Below are 25,743 nucleotides of genomic sequence, written 5' to 3' on the forward strand. Positions count from 1 at the left end.
TGCTGGTTCACAATATCAAGTCCTTTTATTAAACACAACAATGATCCCACTGCAGCAAGCACCAATAACACTATCCCTCCCTGCTTAAAACACTCCAGTACAAAACTAGCTCTCCCCCGGGGTCTGAGCTCCAGCACCACCCAACGTCCTGGGGGGTTGATGCATCTGGCGGCGGTTAAATCCTCCGGCCTGGTAACTGCCAGCAGGTAAAGCAGATGGGGAGAGCAGGAGCTGCAGATCGCGGCGCCTGGACCTGGCCCTGGCTAACTACAGGAGGCAGTAAACCTCCTCTCCTCTCACTGGAACGGCTCACCTCTTGCTAGCTGTTTTTGCAGACGGCAGCTTTAAACAGCTGAGATCGGCACCCAAATCCTGATACCAGCGCTCCACGTCTGCACACACAGACTGACTGTCCTCCCAACCACGAGCATTCTCCTCCTCGGTCTCTTCAATCTTTCCCACATTGTCATCAGAGCAGTATTTCCTCACACCTGGCCACCGGGGATCAACTCCAACCCCACCCCCCCCCACCCCCCACCCCTTCACACCACACATCGTTAATACAGTGGTCAACTTAAAGCATTGACGGGATGATGAGTAAGACTTTTTGTGACCTTATACCAATTTAGCGTGTTTCCAATAAGCATATATTGTATTTCTGTAAATAAGAATTACAGCCCAGTGAGATACTAGCATTACCAAAGGTCAGTTTGGAGAAAAAGAGATGAAGAGCTTACTGCTAGTTACCTTGAGGCCAGTTAGTTTGTGTGTTACTGCAAACCTAACCCTATGTCTAGGGATGGGTACCAAATTCGGTACTTTTTAAGGTACGACCGAATTCCATAGTACCGACTGAGCACCGATTCACGTCATTTGAAATGGTGCCACGTTTTGGTACCCGTCCCTCATAACAAGAACTTGCATGGACAGCTGCGCATGCGCAAGACCGTTATGTCGTCGGTCGCTGCGAGCCAGTTGTAAACAGAGCAGCATGGTAGAAAGAACGCACGCTAAAGCTTGGGTCCACTTCACTAAATGTGATGGGTAAGTGGGTGATGATGAAACCAACGACAACGATCTAAGTGAGACATCCTCATCTTAATCTGCTCCGGTAGGTAAATAAAATGTTTAAGATAACGTTAGCTTGATATGGTAGCTTCTGTTCCGCTAATGGTGCGTTCGCTTTCTCCTTGGAACTCCGATTTTCCGAATAGAAGAACGTGAATGCTCTCTAAAGTTTGGCTTCACTTTACTAAATGCGACGGGTGATGAAACCAGCGACAACGATCTAAGTGTGAGGCATCATCGTTTAAATCTGCTCCAGCAGCTAAATAACTGTTTAAGATAACGTTAGCTTGATAAATTAGCTTCCATTGTCACCATTGTTATCAGCTAATGGTGCGTTCGCTTTCTCCTCGGAAATTCTAACTTCCCAGTAGGAAAAATCAAATGAAAAAGGACGGCAAAAGGAATGAAGATACACAGTAAATTTAGTTCACAGTAAAGATGTTTACTTCAGTTTAATTATCAGCTTATAAAACTACAAGGACGATGTTAAAATACAAACAGTTGTATGTTATTTATCGTGATATTTATCAAATATTGTTATATATTGAGAAAAAAATATATTTTATTATAAAAGAGAATTAAAATATGAAACACTCAAAAGTATCTTAAATTGGTACCGTTAAGTACCGGTATCGATTCCTAGGTACCGGGAATTAGTACCGAATCGATTCAGATGTCAAAGGTACCCGTTCCTACCTATGTCTCATAAATGTTATAAAGGATCAAGGTTTGGCAGAGGCAGTTTAATCTGCTTTTTAGGTGCAAGAAAAACACTGACAGTAAAAATGTATTTTAAAAGCATTGTGACAACATAAATACAAAAACACAAATAATTTTTCTTTATAAGCACAAAAGTGCTTTCTCTAGATCACCTTCATTTTCACATTACAGTTAACTGGGTAGATTTTCATTGGCTATTTATAGCAGAAATTAATTTTAAATACATTTATACTAAAGTATTTTCAAAAGTTACTCATCGTCTTTTTCAGATGATGTTAATAATTGGTGCCTCTATAATAATGGTAAAATATTAGGTTAGTCTGTTGAAAAGTGAGATGTTTAAGAATAAAGCAGAATTTAGAGTACTGCTGTATCTGAACAAGAGGAAGGCATAACAGAAAACGACGAGACCAAAAAGAAGAGTTGGATTATTGTTTCTCTACATCTAATCGGATTGTTTCTCTTTCACAGTTGTTATCCTAATTGTTAATTCCATCTGCCCACAAACTCTAATGTTGTTTTTGTACATTTTCTTATCTTGCTGTCATCATGGCAACAAACAACACTAAAGGCTTTTATTTATTTATTTTTAGCACAAATGCTGCCAGGATGTTTTCTACAAGGAAAACTTTCTTACCAGTTCTAACCAAAGAAAGAAAGAAACACTTTTTTTATGATTAGTACTTCTAACAGTGGACAGCTATTCAAGTAGCTCACTCAGGCTGTACTTGGACACAGCGGTGTTTAGCTAAGTGCTTTAGCATTCATCTCCGTTTTAAAGGATTACCAACTTTTCTGCCCATTGATCCACTAAAGCTTTACTGGAAAGAGATTTGAACATACAACCTCTATAGTAATACACATCATGATCGTAATACAGGAACAGTCCAGCTGATTGTCACCATTTAAAGATTTTGTCTGGACCGACTGGGTGGGTTATAAATATAAAGCAATTTCCTAACAGGCCAAAGGCTTTACATAGCAAACCATTCTCAGGTCAGCGCTTAAATACTAAGAAAGTGAGACTTTAGGATTCAGTCCACAGTTCTGACTTGAAACATGGCAAGAAGGCATAGCCACGATACTTAAACTCACAGTAGGGACTAAGTGAATAATACCTTTTAATTTCAAACTGACATTGTAAAAATCAATGCCTGCATTTATATCCACTGCAAGGATGACTTTAATTACAAAATAATACCCTTATTCAGTCTTAATTTTCCTTAATTTGGCAAAGCATTGTCAGAGAAATGTGCCAGGTCTTCCTGCCGTTGCACTGAAAGTAAATGGAAGGAACATAAGAGGCCAAAACCCAACAAGATGGCTCCATATCTGTGTGTGACATTTCCACAATTACAGCTCTTTGCTCCGTTGGTTCAAATGACTGTAATTTCTGTGTCATTTTAGGGCCAGGGAGTAAGGAGGGGCCCCAATCCTTCTTATTATAAGACAGCTCAAGCCAATAATGGACCTCGGCTCACCTGCCCATTAAAATGACAAAGAAATGTAACTGTAATGTCTAGTCAACTAAAGAATAAGGAGTCCTTTTTAACAGGCGGAACAACACACCTCTCAAGCTGCTAGGGATTTATAATCAGAGTTTTAATGGGGGTTCATTTTTAATGGCATGTTATTTTAACTAGAGGGGAATTTCTGTGTCAACACATTGATAAAAGGTGGGATCACTCCTAACAAAAATGTGATTTTCTAGTGAGTTGATCTTTGAATGTCAGGCTGAACATTTTTCCTGAATGGGTCGTAATTTGATACATTTTACCAGCTTGACTCCACTTACTAATGAAAATAGGAAAACTCACTCAAAAATGACTTCATTTTGCTGATTTATTCACCAATAAAATTATGTTTATCTCTTCAAATAGTTCCTTTCAGCTTCTTTACTAAAATAATATCTCTACCCAGGGGTGGACTGGGACCAAAATTCGGCCCTGGCATTTTTACGAATCGTCGGCCCTCCCCATTGGGAGAGCGGTGGGGGTGGGGGGTGTTGCCGCCCGTGGACTTGTCTCTAGGCCGAATATGAGATCTAATATGGACTGGGACTGTTAAATTACTAGCAGGGCCAGACCGCTGCGACTGGGAGCCCTCAGTCGGTATTATGGAATTCGGTCGGTACCTTAAGAAGTACCGAATTCGGTACCCATCGCTACCCAGAAGATTCTGCAGTGCTTGTTGACGGTCCACGAAGACAGGATTGTCAAACGTATCTCAGACTGCTGGACTCCACACTCTGAATAAAAAGTGAACTTTTACAACTCGTAAGTTAATTAATCATAAATAATCATATGGTTGAATGAACCAGATGTTATATGAAATGTTTGAATAATCTGTGCCTAATTCAGTGAAGTTGAAATTAATATTGTCCTTACAATGATCCATTTATGTCTTATGATCAGTACAGCTTGATTTAACTAGTTAATCATTATCTACACGCATACACAATGTTCATTAGATGCAAATTCAGGTTAAGGTCATCTCACATAAATTTTAAAGATTCTTTATCCACAGAACAAGAACAGCTTGTATCTGTAAGGTGTGGTTTCTGAGGGTTGTTTGGTAATGCCTAATAACATGTCAAATTCTGATTCGCCAGAAATCATAACAAGTGGATTATCAAAATTAGAATGACTTCGCGAGTTATTCAGTTTCGAGCGGAACTCCGAAGTGGCCAATTCAGAACCAGCCTCCTCGAGACACCTTTCTCTTTGACACACAATCAAACCTGTTTGCACACCGCCAGCTGACACAGCCGCACGGCTCCTTAAGAGTTCATCCATCTTAGATGCAAAGAATCTTTCTGCCTGTTGTGACCTGGAGACATCTCTAGACCGGACTTGTCGCTCCGCGGTTAATCTACGAACTTTGGTGCCTTGAGGTCACCCGACTTCCTGACATTCCGGATCTGACCAGGGGTCTCCGATCAGGGTTTGTAGACACAACAGATTGCGTCTGATGTTTTATTAATAATCAACTCTCTATTTTATAGCAGACAACAAATTATTTTACACCCAGAATTCACAATCTATTTCAGACACAAAGGTTCTGATACACATCTACTTTACACCACCTACAACACACATTCCATCACCGCATATACACTCCATCACATATCATTATTCATAGCTTGTCATGTATTATCATTAGTTTGGAAAATAATAAAATTCCTTTTAACTATATACTTGACTCAGCCTGAATTAATACAAAGTGTGTTTATGGTTCCTGAACAAGCAAAGAATCCTAAACTCTTCTGGTTAAACATTCAAAGATCAATCAGATTGATATTTCATATTTATATGGAATCATCACATCTTATTGGTCACAATTAAATATGCAGTCGTCACGCTATAAAGTGCAATGCTACACTGGGAATTTGGTTAGAAACCCTGTTAGCTAACAGGCTAATGCAGAGTATACTTGTTGCCTCAAGAGACAGAAAATGTATTTTGAATGTAATTTAAAATGGACATCAGAAGGAATGTAATAATTGTGTAATGTGTGCAAACGACATTTAATATGGTGGAAAAGGTAGTGCTGTGTTCAACACTACAAATCTGATTTGCCACCTTAAAAGTTTGCTACGCTAATTCGGAAAAGCTAGTCAACAGTAAAAGATATGTTTAAGAAGAAATTGTCTACGTTGAGCAAAAATGCCAAGGTAGCAGTTGTAGTGGAATACATTAGCTAATTATGACCAGTAAGATGTGATGATTCCATATAAATATGAAATATCAATCTGATTGATCTTTGAATGTTTAATCAGAAGATTCTAGGGTTCTTTGCCTCTTTAGGGACCATAAACACACTTCGTATTAATTCAGACAGAGTCAGTATACATTTTTTAAAATTAGTTTAATTATTTTTTCTAAACTAACAATTTATTCATGACAAGATATAAATAATGAGATGTGGTGTAATGGATCTGGGGTGATTTAATGTGATGGGTTAAATGTTGTACTGGAAGCTAGATGTTGTAGAAACCGTTCTTTGCATCTGAGAGAAATTGTGAAATCTGGGTGTATAAGAATTTGTTGTTTGGCTCTTAACTAGAGAGCTGGTTATTGATAAAACCCATCAGACGCAATCTGTCGTGCCATGTCTATGCACCCTTGGTAGTGTTTCCCCTGGGAATTTTTCCAGCTGTGGTGGTAGGGCCGGCCGAGGGGGAGAAATTATGACACGTCTCTAAATAAAGTAAAATTTTCTAGTGCAGATTGGAGACAACCCATAGAAGCACTGATTTGATCTCGTTTCAGAGAAAAATAGAACAGGTTGGATGCACCTAATAAGTAAATTTACTAACAAACTCAGGAATCTTTCTTTGCTTCACTGTTCTGGCACTGAAAATATCACTAATGCGGATCAAAGGAGATACACAGATGAATGCACCTCTTATTTATTATTTGGAAACTACATTGACTGCAGCTGGCAGAGGCAGAGATTTTTTCTATTGATACACGGAATTTACAGAATCATTTTAAATGTTAATAGGGGAAGACTGCAGGAGGGAGCGGTAAAATACAGGGGGTCCCCAGCAAAAACAAGATATTTACGAGTCTGATGAAACCCGCTGGTTTTCCATCAAGCAGTCACGGGGCAGCTCCAACGACCCAGTGGCTGTGCTGGGTCAATGTTATCGAGCTCAATCCAGCTCGGCCGTGAACGAGCCGAGGCGACGTCGTGCTCTGCTTAAGAAGAGGTGTTATTTTCCCGCTTCAGAAGAAGCGTCCAACGTGTTTTTACGCTTTCTCAGAGACATGTCACGTCGCTAAGTTGTTAGCACCACGCGCTAACACGTCAATAGTGCAGCGTAGCCTGCTGGAGGTTTTAAGGGTTCAGATGAAAACACCCGACCTCTCAGGCTGCTCACACATCGATCTTAAGTTGTCGCTGTTGCGCTCACGCCGTAATACAGCATTAGATGCGGTTAAAGTCAGACATGAAAAAATAAATACATTTTACATGAATAAGTGATGCTTAGCCTGGTGGGGGGAGGAGAACCTGGCCTAGTAAGCACTGGAGGAAACCCGTCAAGATCGTCAACACTCGTTCATCTTAATGCTATTGAAACATGTAAACCACAAAGCATTATATCCACTGCTACCTTTCTAATTTTAAACTCAGTAACTTATGCTGTAACTTCACTTTGCCCTGTCTGCTCCTTGCAGCCTGCCGGCTGTGATCACAAGCGACAACATAGTAGTTCCCGCTGCTTCTTCAGGAAACAGCGCCAAAAAAAAAAAAAAAGAACTTGGGATCTTGTAGGCGTGGCGGTGGGATTTCAGCCGTGGCGGACCGCCACGGCTACGCTTATGTAAGGGAAACCCTGCTTGGTGTGGAGGTTCTCGTTCGATCCGGGGTGTCGTGCTGGTTACTGGTGAACCTCTGATATCAGGAACCCGTAGATAGCTCCGATAGGACCCGTCCAGTCTGAGAACCCTCCAGATGAAGGTAGGAAGCTGGAATACTTATTTGTGTCCAAGGTGGATGTGTGAGAGTTGACGTAGCTCTGAAAAGAGCTGTTTGGATGTATCAGCTTGCAGCGTCGCAGACATGCTTTTGACTAGAGGTCAAAAGAGATGTTTCATAGATGCTCGTTCCCGAATTGGCCGGCTCGAGTATCAGCTAGAAACTGAATTAATCGGGAAATAATTCTTGTTTTAATAAACCACAATGTTATGAGTTTTGGCAAATCTGAATTTGACATGTTTGGAGTCTTACCAACATCCCTCAGAAAGCCACGCCTTCTTCAGATACAAAGGACTCTGTGAAAGAGAATGTTTAAAACTCTCATGTGAGGTGAATATTAACCTTAATGAGTGTCTTATTGTAATGTGTATGAGTGTAAACAATGATAAACTTGTTAAATCAAACACATACTGATCATAAGATCTGAAAGGGATCATTGTAAGAACAATATTCATTTTAAGGCCATTGATTTAAGAACAGGTTATTCAAACATTTGATTTAAACACCTTGTTCATTCATCACATACGATTACTGTATCATATAACTGTACAGTCATGTAGGAGCTTTGAGTAGATAGTGAGGAATGCAGCAGCCAGGCTTTTACGAAGAGAGTGCAGGACCTTGGGTGAGAATGTTTGTCTGGATGTTTTGTCTTCTTGTATGTCAACAAGCACTGAGCAGAACCTTCTGGAATTGGAAGGCCAAATAGAAAGTAGATTTATTTTTGTAGATGAAAGGTTACACTGTGGTCAGTTAGATGGTGAAGAACCAACCCTTTTGGTACGTTACACAGTATATGTATCACACTGGATGAGGATCTGTGGTTGCAAACATTGGGTTTTGCAGTTTCCTTGAGTTGCAGTATGATCTACGTACTTTCCCTTCCAAACTTAAAGGTGGAATATGGAACATTTTAATAAAAAGCTATATATATATTTGTTTTTAATCCCTCCACAGGGCTTGTAGGTGTGTGCAGAATAAATGTACAATTTTTCCTTTAAAAGCTCTGTTTACAAGAATAAATGATCTAATTTTAATTTTTTTCGGGCACAACACTGGGTTTATGTTTACATGCACCAGCCACTAGAGGGCGTCTTAGCGCAAAAAAGTCGGCTCAGCAAGGCAGGGCTGGGACTGTGTAAAATGGCAGACTCGACAAGTCTAGCAGCTGATTCTGAGTCCAGAAGATGTTCTAACATTAAATACTGTTTTAAAATAAACGTATTAGAAATTAGTCCTTACCCTGTACGATTTGTCACTGGACATTGTGCTGGCTGGTCATTTAATGTGTCAGCATTGAACCAACACCCTAACTGCTGGAAAATGTTTTCTGTTGTTGCAGCTACAACCTCCATAGGCGAAAATCTTGGGGGGGACAGAGGGGACACGTCCCCCTCTGACATAAATGTGTCCCCCTCCAAAACTCCATAAAACGCAAAATGTTTTTGTTTTAACAATATATTCACTTTTGTTGAACGCACAATACTAGTTGTGCTACTTAAAACACACTGAGAGTTATAAGAAGTGAAAGATTTACACACATCCTCCACATTACACACAAAGTACAAGTATTGTTGCAGTTGTTGTTTGTTACCAGCTCAATAAATACAGAATTATGTAGTTAAGTTATTCATTAAATTATTTATTTTTCTAATTTAAAACTGATTTAAGCTGATTTGAGCTTTGAGTTCTTGTTGAGCTGCTGTAGTAGAGATCAGACCAAAGCTCATGGTGAACAATTATATTCTGTTAGGTCGTCTATGGTGTAGCTAACTGACACCTTCCTTTCTTAGTTTTACTGCTCTTGGTATTATAGGTAGAGCATCCAAAAGCCTGTAGACAGGTCTGGACTATATTTGGACAAATAAAGAACAACATCTATCATTTAATAATATATGAGACATTTAAGACACATCAGCACATGAAAAAAAAGCTTCTTTAATGTCCCCCTCAGGAATTACTCCTGACATTTTTACTGTCTAATGCCCCCCCCCCCCCCCCCCCCAACAATGATGAGGGATTTTCACCACTGACCACCTCTAAACACCAGATGTTGCCAAAGTGTTCGTGTTTCATGAGATGTTTCTTCAGATGAGTCGATTGAGAACTCATTCTCATTTACAACGATCTGGCCAAGAGGCAACTGTCATGGTCTGCGTCTCCCTCATGTGTCTCCTTGTGTGCTCCATTCCCCTCTAAGAATCCCCTTATGTGTCTCTTTGTTCCTCATGTGTCCCCTGGTCTTCAGCCCTCCAGATTATCCCTCCCAGGTCCTGTGTTCCTTTGTTCTCCCCCAGTCACCCCTCTGCAGTTTTTCTAGGTTCAGCTTTTCATTTTATTAGTCTCTTTAGTATGTTTTCCCACAGGTTTTTGTAGTTTTCCTTCCCCTTAGAATATTAGTTATTTTTGCTGGCTTTTCTTGTCTTTAGGTTTTTACTCGTAGGTCATGTTAGTTTCCTCCCTGATTAGTTAATTGCTTTCACTTGGTTTCTCTCCCCACATACCTGCAGCCTATCTGTCTTCCATCATGCCCCAGTGTATATAACCCTGTCTGCGTCTCTATCTGTTGTTTGGTCATTGTCTGTTATCACCTTTGTCTCGTAAACGCCCCCCCCCCCCACCCCAATCCCCACCCCCCCACCCCCACCCCAATCCCCACCCCGATTTGATCTTCGTTTTTGGATTCTAGGTTTTGTATTTTGGGAATCTGACTTTTGTGTTTTGGCTCCTGCCTTTTTGGACTACTTATTAATAAAAGGAGTTTTACTTTATTGCTCGACTAAGCGTCATCTGGTTTTCTGCATCTTTGGGTCCTAACCTCCTCTTGGCTCCCCATCGTGACAGCAACAGCAACACACATAGTTAGCTTTACACCAAAGAAAAACAGATAAGATAAAAACTTACAAGACAAAAATAAGATTAAACAGTTAGACATTAAGACAAAGGACTGTTCTCATATATGTACAAGCGATCAAAATGGACTGAAAACGATCTTTAAGCACTCAGAAGCAGGCACGTTGATCAGAAACTATCAGCACTCATCTCCTTTAATATTCATATCCTGGCCAAGTGGGTGGGGTCAATGAATCCTTCCATTGTAGTGCTTTACTATTGGGTTGTGTTTGGCACTTTATCAGGGCTCTTGGGCCATTTTCATCCCCAACAATATTTTATATGATACAGAGGCATAAAGAGCAGAATTCAGTTTTGAAGGTTATTCTAGTACCTCTTTAATGCAATATATATATATATATATATATATATATATATATATATATATATATATATATATATATATACAGTATATATATATATATATATATATATATATATATATATATATATATATATACTGTATATATATATATATATATATATATATATATATATATACTGTATATATATATACAATTAAGACACGGTCGTCTCTCATTTCTTTATGGAATCAATGAGAAATATACCAAAGAAACCAGTGTTTGACTCAAAACTACTAGTTGTTTGAAAGTTTAAAATGTTGACATTGTAGTTTAAAGCGATGACTGAGCCGCCATGCAAGTCAAATAGCTTGACCAAAGAAAATTTCACAGTCAAACTCTACAACTTGAGTAGTATGCCTTACAAAAAACTAGTATAGGTGAAACTATGTTGCACTGGAGCTGTGCAGAGTTTAGAAAACAATAGTGAAATGATTGTTTTGTCATTTGAAACTAAGTTTTTGCATAATCCGTTCCCATCCTAATGTGAATGTTTTGCTTGCGATCCAAGTGAGGAATTCACCTTATGCTCCCACCTATTCCTGATGTTTTTTTCCTCACACTTGTTCTTTTTATTTTGCTGGGTTTTTCATTTCATTAACACCTCCAAATTTAATTTGCCTTCAGCTCCACAATCGACCTCCTGTTTCCACAATTTCAACAAGCATCCCTCTCGCTTTTTCCGACCACTCTAGAGCGAAATGTTGTTTAGAAGAGAAATTCAAATTAATCCTGCTACTCTGGTTTTCCATTCAACTGAAGCCATCTTTTCCTTTTCTATTTGTCACTCTCTAGTTCTGTCCAGCAGGGGATTTGATATTCGAGGTGTACCTGGAAAAGCGAGTGCCAGAGCAGTGCTGTTTAATAAAGGTGAGTGTGTGTGCAATGCTGTGTGCATGTCCTGTTAGTGAGGTGAAATAAGAGAGGTTAGGGTGAAGTAGAAGAAAAGAGGGTAGAACAAGAGATGATGGTTGATGGAACAGGGCTGAGACATCTGTGGTTTAACCTGATGGGATTACCGCTACAGAAGTGAATCAAAAGCAAACTAATCAAAGAAATCTGTTTAAATTGTGTAAGTAATTGCATTTTCCAGGGGCTGCAGGCTGCTGAAGGTCACAGACTCATTTTCTATGTTAGCAGCAATGGTTAATAGGGTTCAGGTTAAAGATGAGTGCTGAGCAGCACAGTTTGATATGAAATCTTGATTCCTTCTCGGGGGGGAAACTGTCAGACTTGTTTTGTTTAGCCTCGTATTCTCTAAAAAGATCAAGTAAAATTTTTAAAATGTACTCTTTGTCTTTGTAATGGTTTGTTGTTTTTGCCAGGTTCATCCAAGTATGCGGCCTTTAGAGCTCGCTGAAACTGCGTTGAGTATGAAAAACGGCGCTTTCAAGGCTGATGACTTCTGGACCACCTTTGAAGTAATCGAAAATGGAGAGCTAGGTGTGAAAGTTCACATTTTGTTAAACATTGTTATACACAGAAATAACAGGCAGATCTCATTAACCAATCAGAACCCTGCTGGAAACATTATTCAGGTTTTTATGTTGAAATTTAGTCATCGCGTTATCCGTTCCTTCATAATCCGTTGTTGAAATGTGATCGGCAGAAGCTTTTCCGGTTCGTGCCTCACTTTTTTTTACAGCAGCGGCCCAAAACGATCTCCTAACACATAGGGTTGGGCATCGTTTGATTTTGAACGATTCCGATTCCAATTCCTCGTTTCGATTCCGGTTCCTATCGATTCCGATTCTCTCAAGACATGACATGCTTTACATGAACCAGCTAACCACAGGTCCTACTAGATGAAATAATCTTAATCTGTGCGACGGTGGCACAGGAGTTAAGTGCTCGCCTCGCAATCGGAAGGTTGCAGGTTCGAGACCCGCCCAGTCTGTCGCTGTCGTTGTGTCCTTGGGCAAGACACTTAACCCACGTTGCCTGCTGGTGGTGGTCGGAGGGACTGGTGGCGCCAGTGCTCGGCAGCCTCGCCTCTGTCAGTGCGCCCCAGGGCAGCTGTGGCTACATTGTAGCTCATCCCCACCAGTGTGTGAATGTGTGTGTGAATGGGTGAATGACTGGTTGTGTTGTAAAGCGCCTTGGGGGGTTCCAGGACTCTAGAAGGCGCTATATCAAATACAGGCCATTTACCATTTACCAACTTCAACATGAATTTTAACTCTATGAACAACAACATCACCTTCATTTAGACAAAAACATGTTTTGGAGAAATAGAAAAAGACTTGCAGCACAACCAGTGTGTTTGTTTCTGACCACAACCAAAGTCTGGAAGAAGCCTCTGGGATGAGAGGATAAATGTCTCCAACATATCCAGAAACGGCCAGCTGTTTTCAGCTAAAACTCTCAGGATGATCATGTCCAGGATGACTGAGAACTACAATTTCCATCTCTGCGTCCATTGGGAAAAAAAAATTAAAAAAAAGAGTATCCTTGGACTAATGTTTTTACCTGAAATGCCCTCCCTATACTTGACTTGTTACATTAAAACATGTAATTAAAAGAAATCCCATTTCACTTAGAAGTTAAAGTCTTTGCTTTTGATTTCCTTCTATGATCTGCTGTAAATCTAATTAGTGTCACATCACTGTGGTATTGTGAGTATTCTCTTGCAGGGTGTGTGCAAAGAATACGCTTCCTTTCATCCGTGGACCTTGTCATTAGAAGATTATGCTTTCTCTCTAATGAACCGGTGTCTGTGAACGTGGCGGCATGCTGAGAAATTATCTCAGCATCATTGGTTTGATGAAATGCACATTAATTAATCATCCTTGCCATCATATGTCATAGATTACCTTCATCTTTCCTGCATGATCAACCCAGAGAGCTGACCCCACGTCATCTCGCATTAATAGGCACAGACGGCTCCTCGCGCCTCAACGCGTCTGCATTTGATCACAGAAGAATCGAGCGAGAGGGAAGTCAGGATTTGTCGCAAAGCTACTTCCCTCTCGCCGTCCCTGTCGGTTCACTTAGAGTTTACACCTCGCTCTTATGCTTGTTTTCTTCCTCAAAAGTTTCAAAGGACACACCGTCCTCTTCGAGAAAAAAAGACAATGTGTCCTGAATACTAGGTGATATGTTTGCTGAGAGTTTGGCATATTTTCCACGCCAAAACAGCACACGTGAGGAAGAGTAAACAGCGGAGCTATTTTGAAGGCTACAGCGTGACGGGTTTTGGCTCGTAAAGCCACAAAGAGGGGAGGGAAGGTGCATTAATGAGTTATTTTGGAGAATAGCTGCAGATAAACACTGTTACTGAAGACTATGGGCAGAAAGGGGGGGGGGGGGGGCGGCTAATATTTGTAGGGAAAGGAGGAACTAATTCCACGGCAGGCGTCTGCAGAGATTCGAGAGAAAAGATAAGCCCTCTGTTATTAATAAGTTATGCCATTGTGGCTCTTTTTACCTCCTTGGGTTATGAAAAAACATGGGGGTGTAGAAATTGAAGCATCAGAGGTGGTGCTACACAAATTATCTCTTTTTTTGGCTGACAGCATGCACCCAGTTCGCCAATTAGGAAGAGATAATAGGTCTATTTTGCACATGAGTGTGTTTTTATAATCGGGTCCTGATATGCTGTAGATAATTTAAACTGTTCTGTGATGACAGCAGGGGGAACAACAACATCGTTTTGTTATTTGGTTCACGTGTGCTAGTTGTGGATTCTAGGATGACAGCCCGGAGAACAGATTAGCTTTTGTTGTTTTTTTTAATCACTTACATCTTCTTTTACGTATAACCTTTATTGGTTTTCCCTCCAAATAAAACGGGGTTTGTTATTTTTAACAGAGCGGCCGCTGCACCACTGTGAGAAGATCCTTGAGCAAGTGCTGGAATGGAGTGCCCTGGATTCCCCCGGCTCTGCTTTTCTTCTAATGAAGAAGTTTCCAGAGGCAAAAATAATGACCAACAGCAAAGGTGGAGTCTTCTGTAAAAGACGTTGTTGTGTTCTGGAGAGTCTTTTATCAGTAGTCAATATCTTACCTTCAGTAGAAGTTGCTCAGAGCTGTATTGGTCCTGTTACGGGAGCTGAGGCAAAGAGCTAGGCTAAACAACTTTTGAAACACCTCTCATCTAAGGGACCCCCCCCCCCCCCAAAAAAAAAAAATTGGTAAATCGCCTTCATTATTGAACTCCAAAAGCTCTAGGGTGGTAAAACTGCCTAAGCTTGGGCCTAAGTATTCAATAAGTAAGAATTTTACAGCGAAATAATCATAAAACAGTCTAATGTCTCAGTCATGTTGGAAGAAAGGTGACATAGAAACAGATTTCCTTCACAGCTGGCTAGGTGGAGGTCAGTGTTTCAAAAAAGCTAAAGAGGGATGTAGTCTTTGTTTACAATTTGTGAGCCCACAAGGTTGTGTCTGCACTGGCTAACGCTGCAGTGCTGGCATTTGTATTTTGCCTGTGACCAGCAAAATGCAGCTGCATTTAGGAGAGAACCAAAGCCAGTAACAGAAAAAGGCCCAGAAGTTATTTTTTGTACACTTAAAAAAGCCGCAACATCTTTATCTGATGTCTGGTAGAAATAGCTAGTAGCTAATGTAGAGCTAACAATGCTAACGGTGAATTATTATTAAATGCAAGCCTTAAAAAATATCTGAATCTACTTTTTCAATTACCAACAGTTCAATATTACAGTGAAATGTACTCATCAACTTACGGTGTATGGCTCACCTTTGCTATTTCAGGTGCTGGAATAGGTTTGTGGTGCTGCTGCCTTCGACTGTGAAGGGCTTTAGGCAAATTTAGGAACAAATTTCCCACTCTCGCCGGTAGCCATGTTGTCATTTGCTGTTGCTGTTTTGTGTGTGCTGTGACGTTGTTGTTGCTTGCCATGCTGCTATGTGAAACAAACACTTCGAAATCTCCAAAGAGCCAAAAATGCGCCATTACATAAAAACTTGATTTACTTATTTTTTAAATGACCTGCAACAAAAAACTCCAAATTATTCATTCGATCGATTTTTCGCCCAGGCCTAGTTGGTTGGTTGGTTGGCGGATTGTTGGGTCGGTTAAGAGGTTGTTTTGTTGACTGATTGATTGATTGATTGATTGATTGATTGATTGGTATTTTTTATATTGTGCAACAGATCTGAAACAGTCCATAAAAGGTGACTATCTGAAGTTCAGTGATGGATCGTCCAAACTTCTGTCGGGCCACAAGTTCCAGGACAAGTACGTAGTTCTTCAAGCAGAGAAGCTGCTGCTCTACAGGGACATCAAAGTAAGTACAGCCCTTTAGTTCACAAAAAAGACTTTTTAACCACTTCCAACCACGTTATTAAAGGGGGAATGAAATGAACGTAAGAGTTGCATCCCAAAGAAATATAAAAAACGTTCTAAAGCAGAGCCAAAAGTGTGAGTGTGTCCTACAACAGTGCAGCCTAATAGACCCAGACCAGTCAGACTTTGTGTCATGTATTTTATCTTTTTCATATTCCTAACAACTCGTCTCAAGGTTCCAATTTTTCAAATTACAGAGAGAAATAAAACACGCTGGTGGCAGCAGGCTTTCCACTCTTTTTTTTCTTTTTTTGCTTAAAAATGAAAGAATACAGCATGTGCTGGAGAGACGACCAGCAGGACCAAGTTCCCTGGAGGGCTTTTCTCCTCAGCACATTTCTGCAGTTTGAACATGGGATTCGTAAAGGAGTGTGAAGAAGCATTAATAATTGATGGAGGGGCCGCCTGTAGAGTTGGGGATGGAGGTAGGAGGCAAAATGAGTAGGAGTGCAATGTGTGAGGGGGGTCTCTTCTCTGAGCGCTCCTCTAAAAATGAGGTTGCAGAAGAATGCGGCTAATTACTGCGTAAATAGGAGGAAATTAGACTTGTTACTGGGATTTAATTGATATTTGTTGGCCTCTGCAATTACTGCCAGGTCTGTATTTAGTGGAAATTACGTTGGATGGAGCAGAGAATGAGGGTGCTGGGTTTGATGTGTAGGTGTCAGAAGCAAGTTCTAACTTTGATTCTGTTTGCTTTGTTCTCCTTGACTTTGTTCTTTGTCAGCTGGAGGATGAGATTCGCCAGCAATGAATTCATCTGATTGTTGTGTTGTGATTCTGTAAAATGGCACAGACGGCAGCAGCTGGCTTTTTACTTTAAGTTTAGTCCATCACGTTTTCCTTCTGTTTGCACTTTTTCGCCTTCCTCTCTTTAAAAACACTATTGTCATGTCTTTTTTTCACCTCTCAGAACACTAAAGCCGAGAAAGCGATCCAACTGACGACAGTGAAATGTTTCCTGGGCCTGAAGAAGAAGCTCAAACCTCCAACCAAGTAAGCAGGAAAACTTCTCACATTCAGTGGCTTAAATAGCACAAATGTTCTTGTATTTGCATCATGCGTTAACAGCAATTAACACTTGATGCTGCTTTTTGTTGTTTTTTTTTAATGATGCTTGAACAGGCACTTTTTTAAGTCACATGCTCATTAATCGCATCCCATTAGCATGTAAAAGGAAGTAGTTAATAAGCATAAAAGAAGCATGATGGTTAGGGACTGATAATGGGTCTCTGACTTTAATATCATCCATATCTTTTCTACATAAATACAGCTGTAAACAAGTAATATTCACTTAAGTCGTACTTGGTTATTACACAAATAAAAGCATCACTTTCAGGTTTATGAGCCAAGCATTGCAACTAGGAATGTTCAGTAATATCAGTCCACAATTAATATTGGAAAGTGTCGCTTTTCAGTCCCTTAATGACCCAACTTTTACACACCACGCAAGCTCTTCTGCTACTCCTCTCTCAGAATGTAAAAAGGTAAAGTTTCTGAGATGTTTTTGTTTATTTGGCTCAGCTTGTGAAGTAGAAATCAGTGTAGTAGAAGTACACGGTCCTCACAGCCAGGGATGGGTACCTTTGACATTTGAACTGATTCGGTACTAATTCCTGGTACCTAGGAATTGATACCGGTACTTAACAGTACCAACTTTCGATACTTTTGAGTGTTTCATATTTTAATTCTCTTTTGTAATAAAATATATTTTTTCTCAATATATAACCATATTTGATAAATATCACGATAAATAACATACAACTGTTTGTATTTTAACATCGACCTTGTAGTTTTATAAGCTGATAATTAAACTGAAGCAAACATCTTTACTGTGAACTAAATTTACTGTGTGTCTTCATTCCTTTTGCCGTCTTTTTTCATTTGATTTTTCCTACTGGGAAGTCAGAATTTCCAAGGAGAAAGCGAACGCTCCATTAGCTGATAACAATGGTGGCAATGGAAGCTAATTTATCAAGCTAACGTTATCTTAAACATTTTATTTACCTACCAGAGCAGATTAAGATGAGGATGTCTCACTTAGATCGTTGTCGCTGGTTTCATCATCACCCAGTTACCCATCACATTTAGTGAAGTGGACCCAAGCGTTAGCGTGCGTTCTTTCTACCATGCTGCTCTGTTTAAAACTGGCTCGCAGCAACCGACGACATAACGCTCTTGCACATGCGCAGCTGTCTAGGCAAGTTCTCGTTATGAAGGACGGGTACTGAAACGAGGCACCATTTCAAATGACGTGAATAGGTGCTCAGTCGGTACTATGGAATTTGGTCGGTACCTTAAAAAGTACCGAATTCGGTACCCATCGCTACTCACAGCACATAGCTACGTGCAGCTAACCAGCAAACAAACGACAAAAACAAGACTTCACCCAAGGCTTGTTTTTCTTATCTGAAGATATTTCTAAATGTTTTATCGTCTTAATTGCAATATGCAGAAAAACAAAAACTGCATTAACTGATACACACATGTTAGCGTCACGCTTAGGGAGAATGAGACTAAGTTGCTGTCAGAGACCAAATAAACACGGCTCTTTTCCTGTTACTAACTTACATTGAAGTTGTTTTTATTTGACACACCAAATGTTTAAAATGTAACCATGCATGATAGGAGAAATGTGATGTTAGTAACCTATAATGGTTTGGTGTCTCTTTTTAAAGAAAGGGGGACGTAGCATACATAGGTATCAGTTTATTTCGGTGTCGGAAATTTAGAGTGAAACAATATCTGTCAAGTTGCCAGAATGGAGCACCCCTAATCGTAACAGATTGATGTGTACGTTTTGGTTTTTGGATTCCCTTTGAAGTAGATTTAATGGACATTTAACCATTTCTTGCATCCTGATCAGTGTTGCCAACTCAGCAACTTTGTCGCTGTTCCTAACGACTTTTTGGCCCCTGTCAACAACTTTTTTCCCAAAAAGCGCCTAGCGACAAACCTAGCGACATTTCTCAGGACTGTTTGCCACTTTCTGTAGAACTTTCTTGTAGATATTCCCTACAGATTAGCAACAAAGAAACCATTTGCACTCTGAACCGTTCTTCCGGGAGTAAGGAAAGAGAACGATTATCTGCACATGTGCACGAGGACCGACCAATCATAAACCATTTTCGGCCGGGCCGAAGACATAGCCCTTTTTACAAGACACCATGTCGGCAAATCGGTGTAATGTTACCGCAATGGTATGTCTATAAACGCGCCATGCCGGCATGGCGTTGCACGAAATTTTTCGGCATTCCTTCCGCCTCGCTTGGTAGTAATATTGCGGTAATGGTCTGTCGTATGCACCCTGGTGCAACAGAGGCAGATGTCATGATGACGTGGGGAGTTATTGCTGAGCTCCAGCTGGTAAATGTATTGAAAAAGAAAGTAAACACAGGCAATAAGGTTCACTTTTGAACAAAATCAGCTGAGATGGCAAACTGGAGCGCCGCAGTGCTCCATGAGCCTCTCTGTTAGAGCTGAAGCTCAGATCACCAGAGACTGCACAGGGACTGATGGGGACAGACACCTTTAGGAGCTGCTTGTTAAAAAAAAGTAACGATCACGGCTTCAATCACAATAAAAGCAAGTTATGTCCACGATAAACGGAAGTCTGCGGCAGCGCAGAGACCGCCCCATACCCCCTTTATGCCGCCATCACCTAAACTTTTATAAAATTGCCACGATTGCGCCACATTACCGCCACGGTCTGATCTTATAAACGACCTTTATCCTCCCCAGGGAGCTGCGGCAAATCCCGTTTGCAAACGCTCTGGTCCTGTAAAAACAGCTTGGTACAGCTGCAGAGCTGGAGACCGTTGATTTATGTCTACTGCTGCTGCTGCATGCTCACGCTTCTACTAGAGACGGTACAGGTGTCAATCTGCCATCTCTGGTTCTGCAGCCGTCACTTTGGCTTTTCCTGCATTTGGAAAATAAAGTCAACGGGAGTCTCAACTACGTCACGTTTGCACACGCAGCTCTGTGGCTCATCTGAATTTCCTTCAGTGACACAGGGATGGTTGTACCATGAGACACCCGCTCCTGTTTGCTAGGTGCGCCGTTATTATCACGATGGAGAGAATACACAACAGAGAAGTTGAGAAATTCTGAGGTGCAAAAAACCCCCCAGCTTTTTAGGAAAATGTCTGTGAGAATGACAAGAGCAGGAGGTCTCTGAGTTATATCCTCCAACAGAACTGTTTGGATCACCACACCATATCTGTCTTAATGTAATTTTATTGGTACTTTAGGAATTCATTTTACATATGAAAGCAATTTGGGCCGTTTTAATCATACTAATTAATAACTTAAACACATAAAATAGTTTTTGTTATTTTCCTCCCTCTTAGTCCTAAAAAGACCAACATATTTTAAAAATCTTCAGTGTGTATATATACATAAATGTATACATAAATATATACATATATATATATATATATATATATATATATATATATATATATATATATATATATGTATATGTGTATATATATGTATATGTGTATATATGTATATATACACATATATATCTTTTAGATGCTATGGGGAAAATGAACACCAATGTGGCGTGATGATGTCATCAATATGCAAATTAGCATCTGGCGACATCTGGGTGACTTTCTGGGTCAACTTCAACTACTTTCTATCAGGGGGAGTTGGCAACACTGATCCTGATCCAAGTAGCACTCGCTGCAGAATCACAAAGGCAGAGCTGCACCACAGTCAGCCCCGCCCATTCACGCAAACTCACCCCAGCCCACTGACTTCTTCTGTTGTTGTTTAACTTCATCGCAAACTAACCTGATCATAAGAATTACGACTGTTACTAGTTTACAATTGTTAATGCTATGTTCTATGTTCCAATTAAGCAAGATAAATATAATTTGTTACATGACAAAGCCTGAATATATCCCGAAATGAACAGGTTTCTGTCTCTGCCCACAGCCACTCCAACAAAAGGCGCCTACAACCGCATTTTTGTCTTGATTCTAGGATGAGCTCTGGTAGTCCAGTGGCATAACAGTCTGACTTGAGTTTTGTTATGCCCTCTGCTGACGCCAGCTCGACTCTCGGTGGGCTCGGCAGTAATCTATTTAGCCAGTTGGAACAGATTTAATTTGTTTATATTTTAGTTTTATTGTCTCTAAAAGTTCTTTGAATTTGGTCGTTCCTTAACAGCTTTTTAGTTGAAACTCTACTCACACATGGACTCACACTGGCTAAATAAACAAAGAAAATAAAAAACAAACAGATTAGTCATTACATTTTAAACGGTTTATCAATAAGTGGTTGAAAACATAATACTAGCAAGCGTAGCTAGAAACGAAGAAAAAAGTTAACGCCACGACCGGCAGGCGAACCTGCGCAAAACTACATGCTAGTCTGACACCATAACCACTCCACTGCTACATCTGCTAGGAAGCAGTTGGCGCCACATGTACTTGTGCCATCCAGTGTGTCTTTGTAGATGGGATGTTTGGTTTTTCCGGCAGTGTCTCAGTAGAAGTAACTCAGAAGTAATTTGTCAGAAAATCCACAGAATATCCTGATTTGAGAACCGAAGACCAGACCTGCTTCAGGGGGAGGAGACCAAATTGAAGGGAGGAAAATGCATGAATGCAGCCAAAAACGGCTTTTGGGTGTTTCTTATGAGGGAATGACAATATAACATGGTGAAACGTTCCAAAAGTTAGATTTTTCTGATATGGAACATTTACTAAAACTGTTCACTTAACCTCTCAGCTCTGTCCTCAGTAGTGCTTTTTAGTTAATATTAGCTAGAAGTCTGACAACTGGAAGGATTTGGACTGACTTTGATGGAATGGGCAGTTCTGACTCTGGTGCAGCACCACCTTTGTGGTTCTGCAGCGAGCACCCTCTCTCCTGATCCCATAACTGAAAAGGCGTTCACCTACTATGCTGATAACACCAATTCTTCTTTTTCCTGGTCTGATGAGTCTGGACTTCAGCTTCCACATCTAGATGGCAGGGTCAGAATTTGGTGTCACCAACATGAAAGCACGAATCCAGCCTTGCATCAATGCTTCAGGCTGCTGCTGCTGGTGGTGTAATGGTGTGTGGGCGATGTTCTTGTCTGACTTTTGGACCTCTTCGTCCCACCTGAGTCTGGTTCAAAGACCTAAGTACGTTGCTGACCATGTCCATCCCTTTTATGACCACATGGACCCATCTTCTGACGCATCTCGTGAGTGAGTGATTTTGGTATTTTCCAGTCTTTGACAGTCAGGGGTCAAATGTTTCTTCAGCGATCAACTCGTGGATCCCCAGCTTAAAAGTTGAGGAACCACCCAAAAACTAAATAAATTCCATTCAGATGAAAAAAGTAACAAAAATCAAAACACCCATGAATCACGTGGCAGCACATCAACATACTAAAGAAGAAAACATAACGGTCATTTGTTAAGGGAATCCCCCAAACACTTGTGGGTTGTTTTTCTTTGACTTTCTTCTTTATTTCCTACTAATAATGAACATTTTCTGCACACGACTGAGCTTTAAAGGCATTTGGATCCAGGTGAATTAAGTCAGCTGTTGAGGAGAGCTACTTTAGGGCATGCTATAGGCATCAACAATATTTTTGCTTAAATGAGTCCGTGTTTTTTTTTTTTTCCTTTTAGAGTATTACTCTCTATTGGGTGTCTCCTCAGACACCTGAAGGGACACCAAAGACCCTCCTGTCCCCGGCTTAGTACATATACTGATTAAACAAAAATAAATTAGATCAAAGCAAATGATTAAAATCTCCCTGTTTAAATTAAACACACTGTTGCCACAGTTTAGTTTTAATGATCTTCTCTTATTGTAATTAATGACCTGTCAAAACTGCTGCAGTTCTTTTAATTGGGGAGAAAAATAAGTTTCTTGTGAACCAAACCTTATAATTCAAATTGCCTAATTATAACTCCATACAAATTTCTCCATATCTAATTTTTGAGTTGGAAGAAGTGTGAGATATTAGTCCAGAAGGTCTCAGTGCTACACTGTTCTTCACGAGGAGGAAAGCCGGTTTTGGAGGAGAGAGAGGGACAGAAGATGATGCGGCGTGGTATCATAAGTGTGTCGCTGAGTGGGCTGTGGGAGAGGTGATACGGTGAATGAAGAAATAAAGACAGAGTGGTGAGGAAAATGGAGAGAGTTGTAGTGAGAGGGTGAGGAGAAGCAATACCTCATTAAGCAGTGTTCTATCTGCAAGTGGCCTACTGCGAAGCTGGACCGGCTGCTTTAACTCACAGGAGTGGTGCTCCGGGCTGCTGCTTTTACGTCTCCCCCTTTTTTTTTACTTTGTTCCACCTCACACACTCCTTTGCTCATTTTCAGCTGCAGCTCTGAAGGTTTTTAGGGAAGAGGAAGGTGGTCTTTCCACCTTTGTACTCACTGTGTGAACACTAATTTCATACTGAAGCACACAGAGACAACCATTCAACTTCAGAAGTATTCACAAAAAACACTACCAAGGATGTGTACAGTTGCATTATAATATCTATTTGATTCTTTTTGATTCAGTGACTTTTGCTTTTGAATAGCTTCCGATCATGACTAACACTGAAACCGCTGGTACTAAAAGAAATAACTTTTAATAATAATAATTCATTAAAAATGATAAACGTAAACATTAGAGCCAGAAAAATACTGAACTGACAGAAACAGCAGCAAAGAGCTAGTGAGGGAGAGGAGGATGACCAGAAGGTCACACCAAAGCCAGCCTGAACAGGTGAGTTTTCAGCAGCTTTTTAAAGGAGACCACTGAGTCCACTGATCTCAGGAGGAGAGAGCTCCAGAGTCAGAGGGGCCACAGCTGCAAATGATTAGCCTAGAAATCTAGACCGTCACTTGCCCAAAAGTCATTTCATTCTCCATGCACTCAAATGGGCCATTCCCATCTGTACCGGGTCGGCCCGGGCCGGGTAGCGTAGGTTGTTTACATATCTGGGTGGCCTGGTATTTTTCCGGGCCAACCAAGGCTCATTCTCAGCCCTCTTCTCGAGGGGGTCTGCTTCAGACCGACCAGGGCCAACACACCCACTGCTGACAGCAAATTCACACCTTCCATTAGAGCAAGCCTCTGATTGGTGGGTAGAATCAGCCCACATGGGCTTAAGGCAAGGATGTGTGGAATGAACCGGGCCAGGCTGGGGCCGACTGGGGCTACCCGGCCCGGGCCAACCTGGTACAGATGGGAATGGCCCATAAATTTAAACAAAATGGTGGTCTACTTCACACTAAAGATAAACTCTAATCTCTAAACCAAAACGTAACACCTTATCCAATCAGTCAATCAATCAAAGCATTATTTATAAAGCGCCTTCCACAACCCTGTCAGGGAGCCCAAGGCGCTGGACAACAGTGGATGCGGAATGCAAATCACAATAAATAAGTAGATAATAAAAGCAAATCAAATGGTGCAAAGAGGATTAAAACATTAGAGTAGAAAACAAGTAGATAAAACAAGGGATAAAATGACCAATAAAAATAGGAAATCAAATCATCATAAAAGAGTGCCGACCTCAAACATGTTCAGGGAACACAAGAAGCTACAAAATGCTAACAGTAGCTTTAGCATCGTTAAGCTCAAGTTACCAAGTTTAAATATACCAAAAAAGACCCAGAAAACAGACCAGTGCAAAGGAAACTGCTTCCACAAAACAGCTCTCCTCAGAGGTGTGACCAAGTCACTGCTTTGCAAGTCACAAGTCTTTCCAGTCAAGTCTTGAGTCAAGTCCAAGTCAAGTCCAAAGTAAATGATATGGAAGTCCGAATCCTTAACTTTGAATTTTCAAGTCATAATCAAGTCATCTGTCCAACTTCAATTTAATGACACAGATAATAACTAAATTCCAGAATGAAATCTTCTTAAAGCTTCATTTATTTGCACAAACAAGCAGAACGTGCAACTGAAACTGATTATAAACAAAGTGCTGCTGCATTTAGCCATAAAGTCAAACCCAGAACCAAGAATGATTTATGATTTTTGTCCATGTCGAGCCACTTTTGTGCTAAAATATCAAATATGCTCAAGTCATCATCAAGTCAACAGACGCCATTGGCGTTCAAGTCCGAGTCAAGTCGTAAGTCTTTATAGATTTTATCAAGTCAAGTCAGAAGTCATTAAAATAATGACTCGAGTCCAAGTCATGTGACTCGAGTCCACACCTCTGGCTCTCCCTGAATGTCTGAAAGAAGCTCCCTTATGAAGGGAGAAACCGTCGACATATATACTGGACAATTCATTTCCATAGGCTCCAATATCACGTTTTTGAGGCTAAATGGGAGGTGGCCACCACCGCCATTTTGACCGTGTCACAGGTTCCGTCAAGCCCAGACAATTCCACAAAAGGGAAGAGAGGTGGAACTGGGGGTGAGGCTGTAAGGCTGGGATCAACTGACGACACCCGGTCGAACTAGCTACAAGCTTACCGTAAGCTAACCCAAAGCTAATGCGGAGGTGGGAGCTAAGCTAATGGAGGTAGCAACCCAGCTACAACCGGAGTTAACTGTGCACAACACCAGAGCTTCTGAGTCAGAGATACGCCGGGCTGACCGTTGGGTAAAACCGGGTGGAACACAGAGGTCTCCGAGACCTCCACAAGCCGGCAGCCGCACAGCAGACAAGCGCCGCTGCGATCTGAGATGCGCAGAGCTGCCGCTGGGGAGAACCGGGTGGAAAGGTTTCCATCCCAGAGCTCCACAAGCCGGCAGCCCGCGCAGCAGACAGAAGCCGCGATCAGACAGAGATGCACCGAGCTGCGGGGAGGGGAGAAACAGGTGGAAAACATCGGTCTCCCGAGAGCTCCACAAGCCGATAGTCGGAACCCAGCTCCACCAACATGTTATATTTCAACCCATTTTCTAAAGTGCAGCATTATGTTAAATGCACTGGGTTTTACCC

General features: G+C 40.9%; 1 protein-coding gene across 3 annotated transcripts in view; it reads left to right on the top strand.

Moving 5' to 3' along the window:
* arap2 (ArfGAP with RhoGAP domain, ankyrin repeat and PH domain 2) overlaps window positions 1-25,743 on the top strand; it is a 251,081-nt gene that overhangs the window by 211,239 nt on the left and 14,099 nt on the right. For all 3 annotated transcript variants that reach the window (XM_070546657.1, XM_070546659.1, XM_070546667.1), the window contains exons 25-29: window positions 11,322-11,396; window positions 11,852-11,969; window positions 14,337-14,465; window positions 15,641-15,774; window positions 16,747-16,829. In XM_070546657.1, the coding sequence (XP_070402758.1) occupies window positions 11,322-11,396; window positions 11,852-11,969; window positions 14,337-14,465; window positions 15,641-15,774; window positions 16,747-16,829 (539 nt within the window). The remainder of the gene's footprint in view (window positions 1-11,321; window positions 11,397-11,851; window positions 11,970-14,336; window positions 14,466-15,640; window positions 15,775-16,746; window positions 16,830-25,743) is intronic.

Source organism: Nothobranchius furzeri, chromosome 2, assembly GCF_043380555.1.
Source record: "Nothobranchius furzeri strain GRZ-AD chromosome 2, NfurGRZ-RIMD1, whole genome shotgun sequence".
Lineage (NCBI taxonomy): Eukaryota > Metazoa > Chordata > Actinopteri > Cyprinodontiformes > Nothobranchiidae > Nothobranchius > Nothobranchius furzeri.